Below are 18013 nucleotides of genomic sequence, written 5' to 3' on the forward strand. Positions count from 1 at the left end.
AGGAGGCAGGCATGCCTGGTCCCCAGCCCCCAGGGCTATCCCTCCTCTTCCTGCACCTCCCTGGGGACAGGGAAAGGCCCTCCATTCCTGCCTCGGCCCTCCCCTCCCCTCCCCAAAATGATGGCAGCAGGAGGAAGGGCTTGCTGGGCAGGCTGCTGTTGGCCAGTTTGATGCGTCTCTCTGGGCGCTTGTGAGATCCTGGGGCCATCCTGTGGATCAGGGCAGCCAGAGCAAGCCAGGGGTCCCAGCATCTTTGGGCCATTTCTGCATCTCCCACAGTATGGGACAGCCCTTGGAATTCTTTTATTTTTTTAATCCCCTCCCTTCCACTGTAGAATCAATACTGTCTATTGGTTCCAAGGCAGAAGATCGGTAAGAGTTAGGCAAGGGGAGTTAAGTGACTTACCCAGGGTCACACAATTAGGGAGTGTCTCCTGTCTCGGGGCCTGGCTCTCCATCCACTGAGCCACCCAGCTGCGACAGTCCTCACATTTCCTCACTCTTCCCTCCAAGATAGCCCACCTTGTCTCGCCCTTCTCCCTCTTCAAGTTGGCTTCTTTCTCTAGAAGCCAAGGGCTCTGGATTTGATGGAGAAGGGCTCTGGGACTCAGAAGATTATATATATATATATATATATATATATATATATATATATTCATTCATAGATATTCTATATCATAGTCACAGAAAAGTCACCCAAAACACCTCCAAATCCTCCCTTCGAGTCACAGCTCAAGTGCCGACTTCCTCCAAGAAGCCTTCCCTGATGCCACTAAAAGCGTTCTCTTAATACTTCTATTTTCCTGGAACACTCTGTTACCTTAGCAGTAGACTCATGAGGCAGCAAGGGGATGTGCTGGATTTGGAGGTAGGGAAACTCAAGTTCAAATCTTGCCTCAGACAATTACCCTGGGCAAGTTCCTTTAAACTCTGCCTGCCTTACTCTCCTCATCCATACAATGGGGACAATAACAGTGCCTACCTCCGGAGTGGTTGTGAGGATCAAATGAGAGATTAATCATAAAATCGTGAAGGGCAGAGCCTGACACATCAGAAGCTCTGTGCAAATGTTATTGGCGGGGGCAGCTGGGTGGCTCAATAGATGGAGAGTCAGGCCTAGAGACAGGAGGTCCTAGGTTCAAATCTGGCCTCAGACACTTCCCAGCTGTGTGACCCTGGACAAGTCACTTGACCCCCATTGCCTAGCCCTTACCACTCTTCTGCCTTGGAGCCAATACACAGTATTGACTGTAAGATGGAAGGTAAGTGTTTAAAATAAATATTATTGGTATCTCTAGTGCCAGGATCTTCAGAAACTAGTACCTAAAGAGGGATTGCAATATCCAAAATGTTCACCAGGTGGCGGTATATCCATACTACAAGCCAAACTGTCCTGGCGACTAGGCTACAGTGGCTTCCTTTAAAAACAAAACTCCAAAACCTACCCAAATTGCAGTGTGCCTTCTGGCCACCAGAGGCCCTCAGGCTGCAAAAGTACAGACTACATCATCTGCAATTAAGCGGGGTGCTAATGAAACTCCCCTAAAGGCACTGTAATTATTAGCTACTATTCAAGCTTTAAGGCCTGCAGAATTGGGGGGAGGGGGGGAGAAGTAGATGGAGGAAGAGGTAGACAGATGGACAAATGGATGATGGATGAACAGAAAGACAGGCAGAGATGGATGGATAGAAGGATAGATAGATGAGAGAGAGATGGACAGATGGATGGATGGATGGATAGATACACAGGCAGATAGACAGAAATGGACAGATAGATGGATGGATAGATCAATAGACATAGAGAGATGGACAGACAGATGAATGGATAGGCAGGCAGATAGATAGATGAATGGATAGATAGATGGAGAGAGGTTGATGGGTAGATATAGATACATACACACATTTATGCACATATATGATGACTATATACACATATAGACAATTTATGCGCATGCATATATCATCTCAGTTGCTCCTTACAACAATCCTGTGAAGTAGGTGCCATTATTATAACCATTTTACAAAGAAGAAATGGAGGCTTCTAGAGATGACCTGCCCAGAACAATACAGCTAGTAAGTGTCTGAGATTAGATTTGAACTCGTGTTTCTGACTCCAGTTCCAGAGTGCCCCTGTGTTAAGACAGAAAGATTTCCTGTTCTTAAATTGGAAAATTCATCACATTCCACGTCTGGTTATTGCTCTCTCTGTTTGAACAACCCTTCTCCTTCCTCCCCCACCTCATTCATAAAGCCCAGTCATACGATTTATTGTTTACTGGACATGGGAAAGTAGAAAATAGACCAAGGGCTTCTCTCTGGAATCTCCACTAACCACTGATTGAAATTCTTACTGCTCCTGAAAGTCATAGAAGGAGAGGGGGCAGCTGGGTGGCTCAGTAGATAGAAGCATCAGGCTTGGAGATGGGAGGTCCTGGGTTCAAATTTGACCTTAGACACTTCCTAGCTGGGTGACCCTGGACAAGTCACTTAACCACCATCACCTAGCCCTTACCACTCTTCTACCTTAGAACCAATATACAGTATTGATTCTAAGATGGAAGATTATGGTTGGGGGGGGGAGGGTAGAGATGAGGTGAGTCTCCAGCTTTGACAGAAGATTTTTTTTTTTTTAAGTAGCTCAATATTCTCTTCTCCAAATGATGGTGACTCTAGCACTCGTAGAGAAGATAGCAACTAGCAAGCAGATAGGTCCAAACCTGATCATTTTACTGGAAGACAAGATAAAATGTCATCATTCAGTTGTTTACAATCACGTTCACTCTTCATGGCTCCATTTGGGTTTTCTTGGTAAAGACACTGGAGTGGTTGGCCATTTCCTTCCCCAGCTCTTTTTTTTTTCAGATGAGGAAACCGAGGCAAAAAAGGCAAAGTGAGTTGGTCAGGGTTCTCTAGGTGGTAAGTGAGGCAGGATTTGAACTCAGGAAGAGAAGTCTCCCAGCGCTGTAAGCACTTCTTTACCTTCCTTCCCCAAGGTAAAATACAAAATGACTCATGAGCTGTCCTGCAAAGAGCTGAAGAGAGCCTATGTCCTCTCCATGGAGGCAGAAGGTTCGATCCTCTAGGGCTGTGCCTGGTCCAGAACCCAAGGCCCCCTGGGGAAGAAGGACCCCGGAAGTATTACCTCAAGGTTAGAATTCCATCAAAGAAATTCTTTTCTAACTGGACCTAGGATTTCATAGTTTGGAGGACACTAGCAAGGAACCGACTTCATCCAGGCTTGGAAGCTTCAGGCCTCTCTTCAGCTTACTGGCACAGGCATTTGCCTGGAATGGTGAGAGGGCAAGTGATCTGTCAGGGTCACACAGCCTGTATTCAAACTCCCATCCAAGGCAGGAATAGAAGTAAGATTTTGGGGGCTCTGAAGCTAGCTTTCTTGTGGATTACACCAAACTGTCCCTCTGTAGCAACTTAGGAGAAGGAAAAAAAAAAACCATGGAACATAGAATGGACCAGTCAAGGACTGGGCACAAAGATAACGATGGGCAACTGGAATCCAAAAGTAATATCCGGCTATCTGGGAAAGCTCCCGGCATGTTGGACTTGCTGGAGCAACTGTCTGGGGGCAGATTTATGGAAAGAGACAGCAGAGAGCCCCAGAGGAGGGGCAAGCAATCCATGTTCCTGTCTGGGATATTTATATCCGGGAGATCAAAGAGCCTTGGAAATTGGGCCAGAGGGAAAATGAGCCATCCTGGGGACAAGCGAGCTCTTCAAATGAGAGTCTGGAAGGCTGTGTGCCAGAGCTACTCCAGGGGGACTTCCTGCCCAGCTCAAAGTTGAACCTCGGTGTTCGTACCAAGTCTGACATGCTGTGATTCCATGACCATTCAGCTCAAGTGCAGAATGGCAACCCAGGCATCCTGGCTGTATCTTTTCCCATTGCCTTCCTAGAGAGCTCAGCCTCCCTTATCCTTCTAGGCTCTGAGAGTGGGGAAGAGGAAAGAGCTCAGAGTGGGAAACTCAGGCGGGGACCAGACACTGAGGGGTTAACTCCCAAACCAGTGTCAGACACAGAGAAGAATCAATGGGCTACTCAGCAGCTGAGAGAGAGGGAGAGGCTGAGGGAGACAGAGACAGAGACAGATAGACGGAGGGGGACAGGGAGAGAGAGGGAGGAAAGGAGGGAGGGAGAGAGAGAGAGAGAGAGATGTGACCTGGAAAAATTGAGAAAGGAAAAGGAGAACCAGTTCACTGGATGGAGAGAGTAAGAGTCCATTCTGGAAGAAGCAACAGGCAGGAGGAGAAAGGGGAAACAAGAGGAGAAAAGGGAGAGAGAAGGATCAGGAAAGCCAAAAGTAAAGAATGGAAGAAAGGTAGAGGAGGAAAAGCTGATAGGAGAGGGGAGAGAAGAAGAAAAGAAAGGGGGAGGGTCAGTGTTAAGGAAAAAGAAAGCTAGAGAGCAAGGGAGGGAACCTCAAGGTGATTCTGAAACAGGGCATCCCCTCTGCCTGCGGTTTGGACCAGATTTAGGGATGGATTCTTCCTAGCCCTTCCCTTTTTCTGCTTCAGAGATCATCAGGTAGGTACAGCTTGGGAAAGGTTCAAACTTGAGCTTGCCCCCCCCCCCCCGACCCTTGCCTCCTCCCCATGGGGACCTCTCCTGAGAAGGGAAGATGAGGGGACCTGAGGGAGATGGGGGATGGCACTGGGGCAGTGATGTGCCAGCCATCTGGGTTTAGGGGTCGATGTCAAATGACTCTGTCTCCTTTCAGGACCTGGGCAACCAGCTAGCTGCCTCTGGTGGCAGGAGAGTCGGGAAAGGGTGGCCCCACTTCCCCTCCCCAAGCACTCCTTCCTCCCTGCTCATCCCTGCTAGGCTCCTGTAAGAAAGGCTCCTAAGAAAGTCTGTCTCCTCCAGGCTTGCCATGATGGGAGAGTGCCTGTTAAGAGTCCCTCGATTAGAGAGTGGCTCTCTCCCCTCGCTTCACTGATGCCTCTGCCTGTTTCAGGTGTGGCACTCCTTCCTAATTCTCTAGAGGCTGACAACAGTGGGGCTGCATCCTCGCCCCTCGCTGCCTCTGCTGCGGAGATGCCCGACCCGTGGAACATCTCCTCAGAAAGCCCGGGCTCCCCAGGGGCAGAGGCCATTGTGGTCCCTGTGGTCTTTGCCCTCATCTTCCTCCTGGGCACAGTTGGCAACGGGCTGGTGCTAGCTGGGCTGCTTCGCCCTGGCCAGTCCAAGGGCAGCCCCACCGACCTGTTCATTCTGAACCTGGCCGTGGCCGACCTGTGCTTCCTGGTGTGCTGCGTGCCCTTCCAGGCCGTCATCTACACGCTGGACAGCTGGCCTTTTGGAACCTTCGCCTGCAAGGCCGTGCACCTCCTCATCTATCTCACCATGTATGCCAGCAGCTTCACGCTGGCCGCCATCTCCGTGGACAGGTAGTTAGCCACTGCTCCCCTGCCCTCCGGTCAGCCAGCTCAGGGGCCAGAAGAGGGTTAGGGGTGCAAATGCAGCCCCATCTCCTTCAGATGTCTGCCCTTTGGGGGACCTGCTGGAGACAGAGGGCTAGAGTGGAGAGAGTCCTGAACTTGTAAGGCATTTCCCAAGCACCTACTATGTGCCAGGCACTATACTAAGCACTTACACATACTTTCTTACTTGATCCTCATGGCGACCTTGAGAGGTAGGTGCTATTATTGTCCCTATTTTACATGTGAAGAAACGGAGGCAGATAGAAGTCAAATGACTTGTCCAGGGTCACATAGATCTATACTCTGTCTTCTGTTAAGAGGGACTGGGTTGGCTATTGGGAATGCCAGAAAATTGTTTTAACCTTTACCTTCCATCTTACAATCAATACTAAGTATCTGTTAAAAGATAAGAGTGGTAAGGCTCACCAAGGGGGGTTAAGTGACTTGCCCAGGGTCACCAAGCTAGGAAGTATCTGAGGCCAGATTTGAACCCAGGACCTCCTGCCTCTAGACCTGGCTCTCCATCTACTAAGTCACCTCCAGCTCATTTTACAGATGAGGAAATGGAGGCAAATGAGGTTAAATGACTTGCCTCAGGTCACCAAGCTAGGAAGTATCTCAGGTCAAATTTGAACCCAAGACCTCCTGTCTCCAGGCCTGACTCTCTATTCACTGAGGCACCTAGCTGCTCCAGATGCAAAACTAAAACATACATTGAGGCTCAGAGTGGGGTAGGGGCATTCCCAGAGCTCTGGGTCCACATGTTGTTCTGAGCCTAAGAAGAATCCCTGTGGAAGATGGGACAGAATAACAACAAGCTCCAGTCATCTCTCTCAGGCAGCCCACAGGTAATTTAGTCTAGAGGGTAGTGTCGGAGAGGCGTGATGGACTGGAGTCTGGGAGACGAGAGCTCTCACCAGTTTGCTGTCTCGAGATGCTAGCTCCATGGCCTGGGCAACCTCACACAAGTCAATCAAGCTCCCTCACCTTGCTTTCCCCATCTGTAAAATAAGGCATTGGACCATTGGCCTCAGAGAGCCCTTCTGGCTCTAGGTCTAGGCTCCTGTGGCCCTTGTTGTTTTTAAGCCCTTACCTTCTGTCTTAGTAACAACTCTAAGAAAAAAAGAGCGGAAAGACTAGGCAATGGGGGAAGTGACTTGCCCAGGGTCTCCCATCGAGGAAGGGTCTGAAGCCGGATTTAAACCCAGGACCTCCCATCTTTAGGCTTGTTGCTCTCTCCCCTGGGCCACTTACCTGCCCTGTCTATTATTTTTACTAATAAGTTCTCCAAAGCAATCCTCCCATCATGACCCAGGATTTGGGTTTTTCCTCCCATTTCAGATTTAGTCCTGCAACAGGCATTTATTAAGCAATTGCTCTAGGCAGGGGACCCGCCTTGCTTCTAGGGGCTTATTGCCTGCCCCCTGAGGGTTTCCACTCTAATAAAATCATCCTCCTGGTGTGGGCGCTCCCTTCACCACTCCATTCATTTCCCCCACAACTTCATGGGGTCGTTCTCCAGGCGAGGGCATCCCCTGTGCAGCGGGGGTCCCAGCCCCGCCCCCCGGAAAATAAAGACGCGGAGGCATTACCGGGCTGAGCAGCCCGAGGTAAGCCCAGCTCCCTCCCCTCTCCCGGCCCGTGGCGGCTGCAGACAGAGCAGGGACTGATGGCAGCTCGTCTCTTCTGTCCAGGTACCTGGCTATCCGCTACCCTCTGCGCTCCCGCGCCCTCCGGACAGCCCAGAACGCCTGGGCCGCCATCGGCCTGATCTGGCTGCTGGCGCTGCTCTTTTCGGGGCCTTACGCCGGCTATTACTGGACGGTGCGGTACGGGAAGCTGGTGCTGTGCGTGCCGGGCTGGGAGGACGACAGCCGCCGCGCCCTCGACCTGGTCACCTTTGCCGTGGGATACCTGCTGCCCGTGGCTGTGGTCAGCCTGGCCTATGCCCGGATCCTCTGCTTCCTCTGGGCGGCCGTGGACCCCACGAGCTCAGCCTCGGAGGCCCGGCGCCGGGCCAAAGGTCGGGCCAGCCGCACCATGCTGGCCGTGGCGGCCCTCTTTGGCCTCTGCTGGCTGCCCCACCACGTGGTCATCCTGTATTTCTGGTTTGGCCACTTTCGCTTCAACTGGGCCACCTACGCATGTCGCCTGGCATCCCATTGCCTCTCCTATGCCAATTCCTGTCTCAACCCCCTAGTCTACGCCCTGGCCTCGAAGCATTTCCGAAAGCGCTTCCGACATGTCTGCCCCCATTGCTGCCGCAGCCGCCGCCACCAGTGCCCCCCACATCCGGGATGCGCACCCCCAAATGGGGCCAGGGCCCGCCGGCGGGTCCACGCGGCTCCGCCCCCCAGGAGGGACGCGTGCTCCGCTATCCCCTGGCCCAGGGAGGAGGGAGCCCATCCTCCTCGATTAGGAGGGCAGATCCCCGTGGAGGAGAAAGAGAGGGAATCGCTTCCCAGAGTCTGCTAGGGGGGCGCGAGCTTCAGATGTGGCTGGGGGGTGGGATGAATGACCCCACCCGCACAGACGCAGGACCAGAGCCAGGAACCATAACAGTGCCCCAAAGTCCTCGCAGGATCCTCCCAGAGACCCCTGGTGGGGAAGGGATTAGGAAAAGAACTAGAGAGGTTGGCACTGGAATTCTGGGGCCCTGGGCTCAGAGACTCGGGCCACAAAGGGCCCGGGATGCCTTTCTCCTTGGCGCAGAGCCCTGACCCAGGAAGCCTAGGAAAAGGTACAAGATAGCATCTTCCCACAAACAAGCATGCAGTTTACAACCCGACACTTGAAAACTTTATTGAAGGAAGGCAAAAAACAAGGCAGAGACCTTTGGTTGAGCAGCCATTAGTCCCAGAGAAGGGTGGATGCCCTTAGAATTATGAAGAATCAATCCTAGAAAGGCTTCTTTGGCAGAGGCTGTTGTGGGGAGGTGGGACCGCTGTAAGACCATCGGGTTTGCTTGGCAGAAATACTGGAACAAAGGGTTTGCCATTTTCTTCTCCAGCTTATTTTCCAGGTGAGGAAACGGAGGCAAACAGGATTAAGTGACTTACACAGGTTCCCACAGTTTCTAAGGTCCAGATCGATGGAGGCATGATTTGAACTCATGGAGACGAGGCTTCCTGATTCCAAGCCCAATGCTTTCTCTATCCCAGGCAGCCTAGCTGCCCATAAGTCACCACAATTTCTCAAACAAGGGGAAGGTGCTCCCTTAAGGTTCTCCACTCTTCCTTCATTGAAAAATGAGAACAAAACCCCTCTGATAGGCTTCCTCTCTTGGCTTGCCAACTCCTAGATCTCTCTAGCCTTTTCTTCCCCTCTAACTGACCGCTGACCAGTCTCACCCATAGTCACGTACCCATGATTCTTCCTGATCACACCATATTTTTACATCTTACCTTCTTCAGTAGACTAAAAGCTCTTGGAGTTCTTCTTCTATTGCCATTCTATTCCGCCATGATTAAACATCCTTATGGAGCACCTACTGTATTTGGGACCCAGGGAATGTCCATATTTTAAGACTAGGTGATTTCCTAGGTGTGACTGACTCTTCCCCGGGGCTAACCTGGTAAAAAGCCATTCTAGACTTCTCCAAATGTCCACAGTCCTCTCCAGGGGCACAGAGACACTCTGTCACGGGGCCTGGATCCCAAACCTTTCCTACTTGGTAGGATAAACACAGAGCTTCTAGTTGGTTGGAAAGCCTTCTGAAACAGGCTAACTTCCATACTCCCAGAAGGTATCAGAAGAGGCCTTTACCGGTGCTGAGGAAAGAAAGCATTTGACCCAACCTTTGCTTTTCAGGAGCTTCCACTATGTCCGGGGAGATTTAATTTGTGGGCAAATCACTTTATTAAATTTTTTTAAATGTATACCTTCTGTTTAAATTTTATTTTAAAATTTATAAATTTGTATTTCTGAATATATTTCTCTCCATCTCCAATCCAGCAGGCCATCCATTGTGACAAAGAATTAAAAAATGGAGAATCTGGCTCCAGATGCTTCCTAGCTGTATGATCCTGGGCAAGTCACTTAACCTTCTGTCTTAGAGTTGTTACTAGGACAAAAAGGAAGGGTTTTGTTTTTTTTTTTTAAATAATGGGTAGGGAGGCAAGGGCAAGAAAGCGTTTTAGTAAAACCATTTCATCAGTCGATTCTGACAGTATTGCAGTGTTCCTCACCCAATCCCCCTACCTCAGTAAAGAAGGGAAGAAGGTGCATCTTTTTCTCATCTCTTAGGCAGATGGAGGGAAACAAAGAAGTTAATTCCTGATAGTCGGTGCCATGAACCCAGAGAGAGGTACAGGCAGTAAGTCACTTGAAAATTAAGAGAAGAACGAGATCGATTTAGGCCAAGGGGGTTTGAGAGGGAAGGGGGGTGTCTTTAGTTATTGGGGGTCCTACTTCCTGGATTTGGCTCAAGTCCGATCTTGAACCCTGCTCCCTCGTCAGTCCCCACTGTAATACTCTGGGCTTGCAGCACGTCCCCTTTCTAAGTCACTAGTTGCGTGCTCTGTTTGTGTCTGGTCTCTCGGGGTCTCGCCCTTCCAAGCCCCTCTCTGTGGATGGTCACTAATTGATTCTACGTGTACTTTGTTCACTTGCAGTCGTGTGCATGGGGTTTCTCCGGTTAGATTGGGAAGTCCTTTGGGCCCTTTCTGAATCCCCCAGGCTTAGCACGGTGCCTGGCACACAGCCTTTAATAAATGCACATTGACCGATGGACTCCAGCGGAATGGATCGAAGGTCCTTTTTCACTCGCTCTGGGAGAAAAACAAGGAGCCGCAGGCAGTTTCCCCTGGAGTCCAGCAGTCCTGAGGTAGAGCTGGATACCCAGACTGGCATAAACGGCTCGTACCAAGCTTATTAGCCACGCTGCCCTGAGCCCTCTGCTCCTGGGAGCGAGGGAGGCCCAGGCTGCCTTGGTCCATCGGCTACCCCGGCCTGGGTCAAGTCCAAACACCTCCTCTTCCCATGGGCTGAAATCACATCCGAGTTGGCTGTTATCTGTCTACTTCCACTTGAGCCTTTCAACCACTGAAACCCTTATTAAAAAAAGACCCTGAAGCTGACAGGTACTGGGCACTCACTAACCCATTCTGTCCAACCTGCATTTGCTCAAAGCACCAACGAAGGAAACTTTCTTCATAAGGTGCCACCTGTCCTGGGTCTCCAAGGAGGCTCTGCATTTCAGCTCTGCTGCTTCCAGCCATAGGATCTTGTTTGGGTTGCTTTACTAGGCCTCAGTTTCCTCATCTGTAAAATGAAGGCCTAGGTGGCCCTGCAGTTGCTTCCAGCCATAGGATCTTGTTTGGGTTGCTTTACTAGGCCTCAGTTTCCTCATCTGTAAAATGAAGGCCTAGATAGCCCTGCAGTTGCTTCCAGCCATAGGATCTTGTTTGGGTCGCTTTACTAGGCCTCAGTTTCCTCATCTGTAAAATGAAGGCCTAGGTGGCCCTGCAGTTGCTTCCAGACTTAGGAATCCCTGAGGGTGTGAACTGAGGACAGCCCCTGCCTTTCCCCCTCCACATTAGCTCAGATGTGCCTCCCCCTCTCCTGGTTGTGCAGAGCAGAACCCTTAGGCCTGGCTTGCCCCGGAGACAAATGAAGTCCATCAATCTGTCTCCACGATGGCCTTGCTAGAGCCCAGCTGAGCTCCCAGAGAAACCATCAAATTTATGAGTTTTTCTGCTCACACTGCTCTCTCCGCCTGCTGCCCTGACCCACTCTTCCCCCTCCCCTGAAAAGGGAGGGAGGCTCGGGCCCTCATGGACTCCCCCAGCAGGAAGAGAACAGCTGGCTTTCTGAGGACCTCTTCTCCCTTTGCTGCCTGCTCTCCAGGGTACCAGGCAGGAAACATTCAGGGCGTACTGTGCGTCAGGCACATGGAGAGGGCCTTTGGCGACACAGACCTGGATCCTCACTGCCAGCGCCCCTTGGGCACCACCTCAATCTTGTGGCCAGAAGGAATAAAGCCATGGCTCCCCTGTTTATACTGGGCCCCTCCTGCTTCCCCACCACCACCTGGGGGCAGGGAGGATTTATTCTCATTTAGAGAGAAGGGAGAAGAGAACATGGCCAGTCAATGGCCCATCCCCATATAGTGCTGTCCCAAGGACGGTACCAACCCCTGCCCTAGGAGCCTAAATCACAGGCACAGAGCAGGAAGGGACCCAGAATCATGAGTAGAAAAGGCTTTCCTCATTTTGGAGAGGGGGAAACCAAGGCACAGAAAGGTTCAAGATTCCCCCAACTGGCAAGAAAGAGGCTGAGGCAGGATTTGAACCCAAATCCTCTTGATGACAAATCTAGTCCCAAACTCCCACTTCTCACAGGAGTCAATAAACATTATTAAGTGTTTGCCATGTACCAGATATTGTGCTAAGTGCTAGGGATACTTCCTGTCCTCAAGGAAAGTCACCTTCTAATGGGAGAGATGACTGGCAAATAAATATGTCCGTTCAAAATACAGGCAGTATAAGTTAACGTCAGAGGGAATGGGGAGGGAAAGGGGCGCCCAGCTAGGAAGAGTCAAAGCAGAGAACTGAAGCGTCTCCTGACTCCCCTCCCTTCTAGCCATAATGGGGTTCCATTCTGCCTAGTGCAGGCAATGCTGCCTGAGAAAGCCTCGGCAGGCCCTTGGAGATATGATCCGGGGCCAGCAGACTCACGACTGAGCTAGGAAGGAGGGGCCTGGGAGGAGAAATGGAGGGAGAGCAGGCCAGGTCACCTGGCTGGGAAAATCCACTTTATCGGCCAGTCATTGGGGAGGAGAGAATGGGGAGCCTGGCCCAGCCACTTTGCAAGCTCCTGGGGCTGATTTAAGGTGGCTGATGAAAGGCTCTGAGGAGCAGATGGTCTTAATTATTCAACAAAGAGAACACGCCCAAGGACTGGGGGAACTGGGAGATGGATGGAGGAGGGGAAAGAAAGGCAGGGGCACCTGGCATGAGCCTGGCTCAGGAGCAGAATGATTTCAGAGAGCCCAGCATGGCCCTGAGAGGATTCAAATGTATGAGCCCAGCTCAGGACTTGGCCACGTTTCTTTATACACCCCTTCCCCCAACCATCTCTGAAGCTCGAGGCTGGCCTGGGAGGGGTCCCGCTGCAGTCAGGCTGGTTCTGAGGTTGGGCACCCCTAGAGTGGGGCTCCCCTCTCTCCCTCCAGCTTTACACGGTTGTCCCCTAACTCCATCCCTCAACTGAGATTGGGCTCTGCGAGCAAAAAAGGACCCATGGCTACCCTCTACATGGAGAAGGGAACAACCATTTGTTGATTAAATGCCTACTATTTGCCAGGCACTGTGCTACATGCTTTTCAAATGTCATTTCAGTGCATCATGATAGGGGGAGGGCAGAAGGAAACAAAGATATGGAGAATCTGCAATGATCTCTTCAACTGTTCACCCAAGAACCCTTGGGGAAGGACCTGGCAAGAAACCCGCCAAAGGAGCCTGTGGCGTTCCCTCCCAGGAACTGAAGAATCAAACAACCAAGACATGCTAGCCTCCTACTGTGGCTCTATCTTGGTGCTCGGGGCCAGGGGAAGGAGGGACTCCCAGATGTGAAAGGCAAAGACTTTGTCCTCCCTCAGGAAGGTGGCAGTCTAGTTGTATCATAGACTTGGATCTGGGAAGTCCAGAAGTGCCACAGAGGCGTGAAAAGATGCCCCACAAAGATGCCACCATTATAATTATGGTTACTCCTGTCCAGTAGGCAGGCTAGTCATCTCCCCTCTTTGCTTTTACTGGACAGACTGGCCAGAGACCATGCATGGCTAGCTTGCTGCCTTTACCTCTCCTTGATGATGGGGGCTCATGCACCATTTCTCGGGAGTCATCATGAGTAACACTGGGCAGCTTACTTGGGTCCCTCTCTCTCTCTTCCAGTTATTGCTTTGTGAGATAATGCTTCTCCATTGTATGTTGTCACCCGTGACTTAATATCTGTAAAAATGATGGTATTCCCAGCCATATAGTGTGACTGGGAGAACATCAGTGTTAAGAAAGGGCATTGCTGCAGGAAGCCAACAGACCCCCACTGGCTGTCAAGGTCACAGTTTGGGAGACAGAAGGCTGCCCCCCCCCCAGAACAAAGCCCCCCTGCTGACCCCCTTCCGTGACTTTTCTCTCTCCAACTTTTCTTACTAATGGACTTGTTATGATTACTGATCCCTCCCCAATACAAGAGAAATAATATGAGAGCAAATACATATATATGTGTGTATATATATATATATCCCACTTTAATCCCCCTAAGTTATTACCCCCAAAAGATTGCATTCACAGAATTAAAGCCTAGACATCACGACCCATTGCCCCCCTCCTTTCCTTCTCCACAGAGCTACATTCACTCCCATTACAAGCCAGGCAAGCCAAGAACATCAATCACCCTCAAGACACACTCCACTGAATTCTGTTGATGGACATAAACCAGGCAACATTGCCAGGTGCTTTAAAGTAACACAAGAAAAACAGAACTTGTAAAATGAGGAAAACCCCAAATCTGGTCCGTCATTAAACTGCCCTCTAACCTTGTACCTAGAAATGTTTTGTTATTCATCTCTAAGTAATTGTGATTGATTGTGCAAGCTGACCAAAAGTAACAAGGATTCTCCTAGGTCGGAGAACTAACCTCTAGATCACCCTGTTTATGTCATTCATCTAGAGCAACAATGTTCCGCTGACTATCTCCTTAGGCTACACGTCTTGTTGTTAAGTTCCATGGAAACATATGTGTAGGAAATTGATTGTGTGCCAAAGAAGTATGTAATCACCAGCCTATACAATAAACAAACATCTGTGCTTTAGAAGAACTCTATGTGATGCCTATGCATGTGGGTCTGAACACATAGTGCTTCTCATCTCTATTTTTCAATGGGATAGTCATATCTAGACGAAGTAGGCCTCACCCTCAGAGAGACCCCTGGACGGCTCCTAAAACATTGCTTTGATTAGGGGACAGCTGAATAAACTGTAATACATGGATGGAATGGAATGTTACTGTGTAGCAAGTGACAAGTGCCTAGAATTCAGAAAAGCATAGGAAGACTTACATACCGATACAAAGTAAAGGAAGAGAACCAAGAAAATTACAGACTGATACTTGCAATGATATAAGTGATGATAGGATGAAAATGTACTTTTCTTCTTTTATTTTTTAACCCTTACCTTCCATCTTGGAATCAATACTGTGTGTTGGTTCCAAGGCAAAAGAGCGGTAAGGGCTAGGCAATGGGGATGAAATGACTTGCCCAGGGTCACATAGCAGGGAAGTGTCTGAGGTCATATTTGAACCCTGGACCTCCCTTCTCTAGGTCTGGCTCTCAATCCACTGAGCTATTTAGCTGCCCCCTTTTTCTTCTTTTTTGCACAGATGGGGCACTATAGGTGTGTGATTTCACAGTCAGATATTCCTGATGGGTTGATTTAGCTGGACTGTTTTTTTTCTCCTTTCTTTCTTATTCTTTTGTCATGAGGGACAACTCACTGGGTAAGATGGGAGGGATATATTCATGAACAAAGTTAGAAATTTTTAAAAATTGTCATTTCCCAAATGCAATCTTCTCCATTCTCCTTCTTGATTCTGGGCCCTTTTTATCCAAGATATGTCTAAAGAGACAGAAGCCCCTCACTATTTCCTGTCAGAATTGAGGCAATATAGTCTTTCATCCACTTGTTTTTTCCTATATAGATAATTAAACTAATGTCTTTTGAGGGATCATGGATCTCACTGTAGTATCCTAAAGCTAGATGCAATCAGAACAATGCCACTTACCAGCAAAGAATCTCACCATCTCTATTTGGGCTTTTTTGCACAAGGCTTCTTCCATGACAGTGAAGCCTCGATATTTTCTTGCTTTTAGTTTCTCTTATTATTGATAATCAGAAAAACCACTGAACAAATCTATCTCTGGAAATCAATGGAGACTGATAGGGTCATAACTCTTGAGCTGGAAGGGGCCTCAGAAGTTGTTTAGTCCAAGCCCTTCGTTTTACCAGTGAGGAAAAGGAAGCTCAGTCACATTCAAGGATTTGCCCAAGATTACACAGTGAAGGTCAAAGGTAGGACATGAATCTGTATCCATGGGATCTTGCTGGAAGACCATATAGGCTAAATTCTGAACTAAATGATTAAATGATGTTTTTGTGACCATCAAACAATAAACACAGCACAATTGTGTACTTTCTACTTTTGTTGTTTGTTTTCTTAGTTGTTTTCAGTTGCATCTGATTTTGTGATCCTATTTTGGGTTTTCTTTTTTTCTTTTAATTTTTAAATATTTTCCCATGTTTCCATGATTCAGTTTCTCTCCCTCCCCTCTTCCCTCTCCCCTCCCAGAGCTGACAAGCCATTCCACTGGATTTTACAAATGTTATTACTTGATACCCATTTCCATATTATTCATTTTTGCTGTAGAGCAATCTTTTAAAGCCAAAACTTATTTAGGGTTTTCTTGACAAAGATATTAGATTGATTTCTCATTTACTTCTCCAGCTTATTTTGCATATTGAGGAAATGGAGGCAAACAGGGTTAAGTGACTCACCCAGGGTCACCCATCTAGGAAGTGTCTGGTTTGATTTGAACTTGGGTTCTCCTGACTGCAGTCCTGGTGCTCTGCCCATTCTGATACCTAGCTGCCCCTGGATTGTCCACCAAGCAAGCCTTCTGTGGGTTCCTTCTTCTCTTCACTGTCTTTGTGAGGTAACACTCATTAAATAAAGGTCAGTTTCCATTTTCAAAAGTGTCCACTGAGGCTCATTGTGTCTGGCACCTTCCAGATGCCTCATTAAAGAAAATCTCCATAAAATGCATGAGGGGGATTTCTGCCCTACCTATGGGGCTTTGGCCTCTTCCGTTCCTTAATTAGGTGCTTTAATTGCCAGCAGTCACTTCATAAAAGTTGTTTTCAATTTAAGTAACTGAGCCTCAAGACATGCATTGGCTTGGACTGGAAAATCTTTTCTTTTTTTCTTTTTAAACCCTTACTCTCCATCTTAGAATAATACTGGGCATTGGTTCCAAGGCAGAAGAGCGGTAAGGGCTAGGCAATGGAGGTGAAGTGACTTGTCCAGGGTCACACAGCCAGAAAGTGTCTGAGGCCAGATTTGATCCCAGGACCTCCCGTCAAACTAGAAAACCTTGCCCCAAAGTCTCTCCTCCATCCTCTGCCACATGGACTATGTTCTTCATAGTAGAGCCTTCATTTGCACTCATCTTGTGATCGTGTGTCCTGAGAGGGAAGATGATAGTGTCTCTGAAAGGAAGCCCTCGCGTTCGTGATCCCCATTTCTGCCTGAGAATGTGCCTCTCATGTAAGCTGCCACCATGGAGACGGCTCCCCAACGACCTTCTCTGCCATTCTTTGGGACAGATTTGTATTGATTGACTTTATATTATATATTCATACACACGTATATCTCGGGGATCTTTCTACAATAAGGGCGCATCAATACATGTAAGACAAGTATACATGCCGACATTTAAGTGCATGTAGTAGTACTATATGACAAGTTTATATTATTAAAGAATAAAACACAAGACAAGTGTATGTTAATATGTGAGTATATACATATGTAAGAGAAGTATATAGAGGTTGTGTAAATGTCATTTTTTAACCCCTACCTTCTGTCTCTGTATCAATTCTCAGATGGAAGAGTGAGAAGGGCTAGGAAATGGGGGTCAAGTGACTTGCCCAGGGTCACACAGCTTGGAATGGTCTAAGGCTAGATTTGAACCCAGGACCTCCCAACTCCAGACCTGGCACTCAATTCACTGGGCTACCCAAATGTTCTAGATAACGTCTCCATCAGCATGTGGGATTCTGGCAAGTGGCGATCATTTCCTTTGCACTTTGGCCGCAGTGCCTAGCACATAGTAGACACTTAATGAATCTTGATCAATTGCTCATAGGAACAGAGAAGACATCTTAAAGGCTGCTAGTTGAACTTCATTTTATAGATAAGGAAGTGATCAAAATCACATGGTTGAGGAAGAAGCAGTGGCAGAATTTGAACTCAGATCTTGCTCCTCCAACACCACTCTATCCCTAGTATCATGCTGCCTCCACATTTATTTGTTTGACACAAGGGAAAATTGAGGCTCAGAAAATTGAAGCCCTACAGAGAGCCCCCAGAGTGGTCCTGACCATGGATGCTCTGGGCATCTGGAGGAGGCCAGCACTGAGGCCTCAGGAAAGGCTTCCCACAAGAAGGAAGTGGGATTGGGATTGAAAGCCAGTTCTTGATAGGAGCCTTCCCTGATGAGCAAAAGGGGAGGCCAGTGGCCAGACTGGCCTGGCCGGAGGTCCATGTGCATGAGTGGGGAGGGCCAGCTGAGGTCTAACAAGTGTCTCAAGGCCAGGTCTTAGGGAGCCTTGAAGGGTAGGCTAAGGGTCATCTCCCTCCAGGAGGTCTGTGGTCGACATCCTGATTATCTCTGTCCCTGGAAGGACCAGGGTTCAATGCCTAGAGATGAAGAGGCTTTTGAGAAGCCATGTGCAATGTTGGTCCTCTATCTGGAGTTCAGAAGATCTGGATTCGAATTCCACCTCCAACCCTTAGCAGCCAT

The 18013-nt window shown here is 48.9% G+C and overlaps 1 protein-coding gene across 2 annotated transcripts; it reads left to right on the forward strand.

Moving 5' to 3' along the window:
- The first annotated feature begins 2717 nt into the window (after nt 1-2717).
- Nucleotides 2718-9314, forward strand: GALR3 (galanin receptor 3). 2 transcript variants are annotated; one of them, XM_007506224.3, is made up of 3 exons: nt 2718-4540; nt 4971-5403; nt 7131-9314. In XM_007506224.3, exons 2-3 carry the CDS (start codon nt 5051-5053, stop codon nt 7909-7911), a joined length of 1134 nt encoding a protein of 377 aa, XP_007506286.2. In that variant the 5' UTR covers nt 2718-4540; nt 4971-5050; the 3' UTR covers nt 7912-9314. The 2 variants fall into 2 exon arrangements, with proteins under 2 accessions (XP_007506286.2, XP_001381552.4); XM_001381515.5 differs by lacking the exon at nt 2718-4540 and having other exon boundaries at nt 4851-5403.
- Nucleotides 9315-18013: the final 8699 nt, after the last annotated feature.

The sequence above is a fragment of the Monodelphis domestica genome, chromosome 5 (genome assembly GCF_027887165.1).
Source record: "Monodelphis domestica isolate mMonDom1 chromosome 5, mMonDom1.pri, whole genome shotgun sequence".
In the NCBI taxonomy this organism is placed as follows: domain Eukaryota; kingdom Metazoa; phylum Chordata; class Mammalia; order Didelphimorphia; family Didelphidae; genus Monodelphis; species Monodelphis domestica.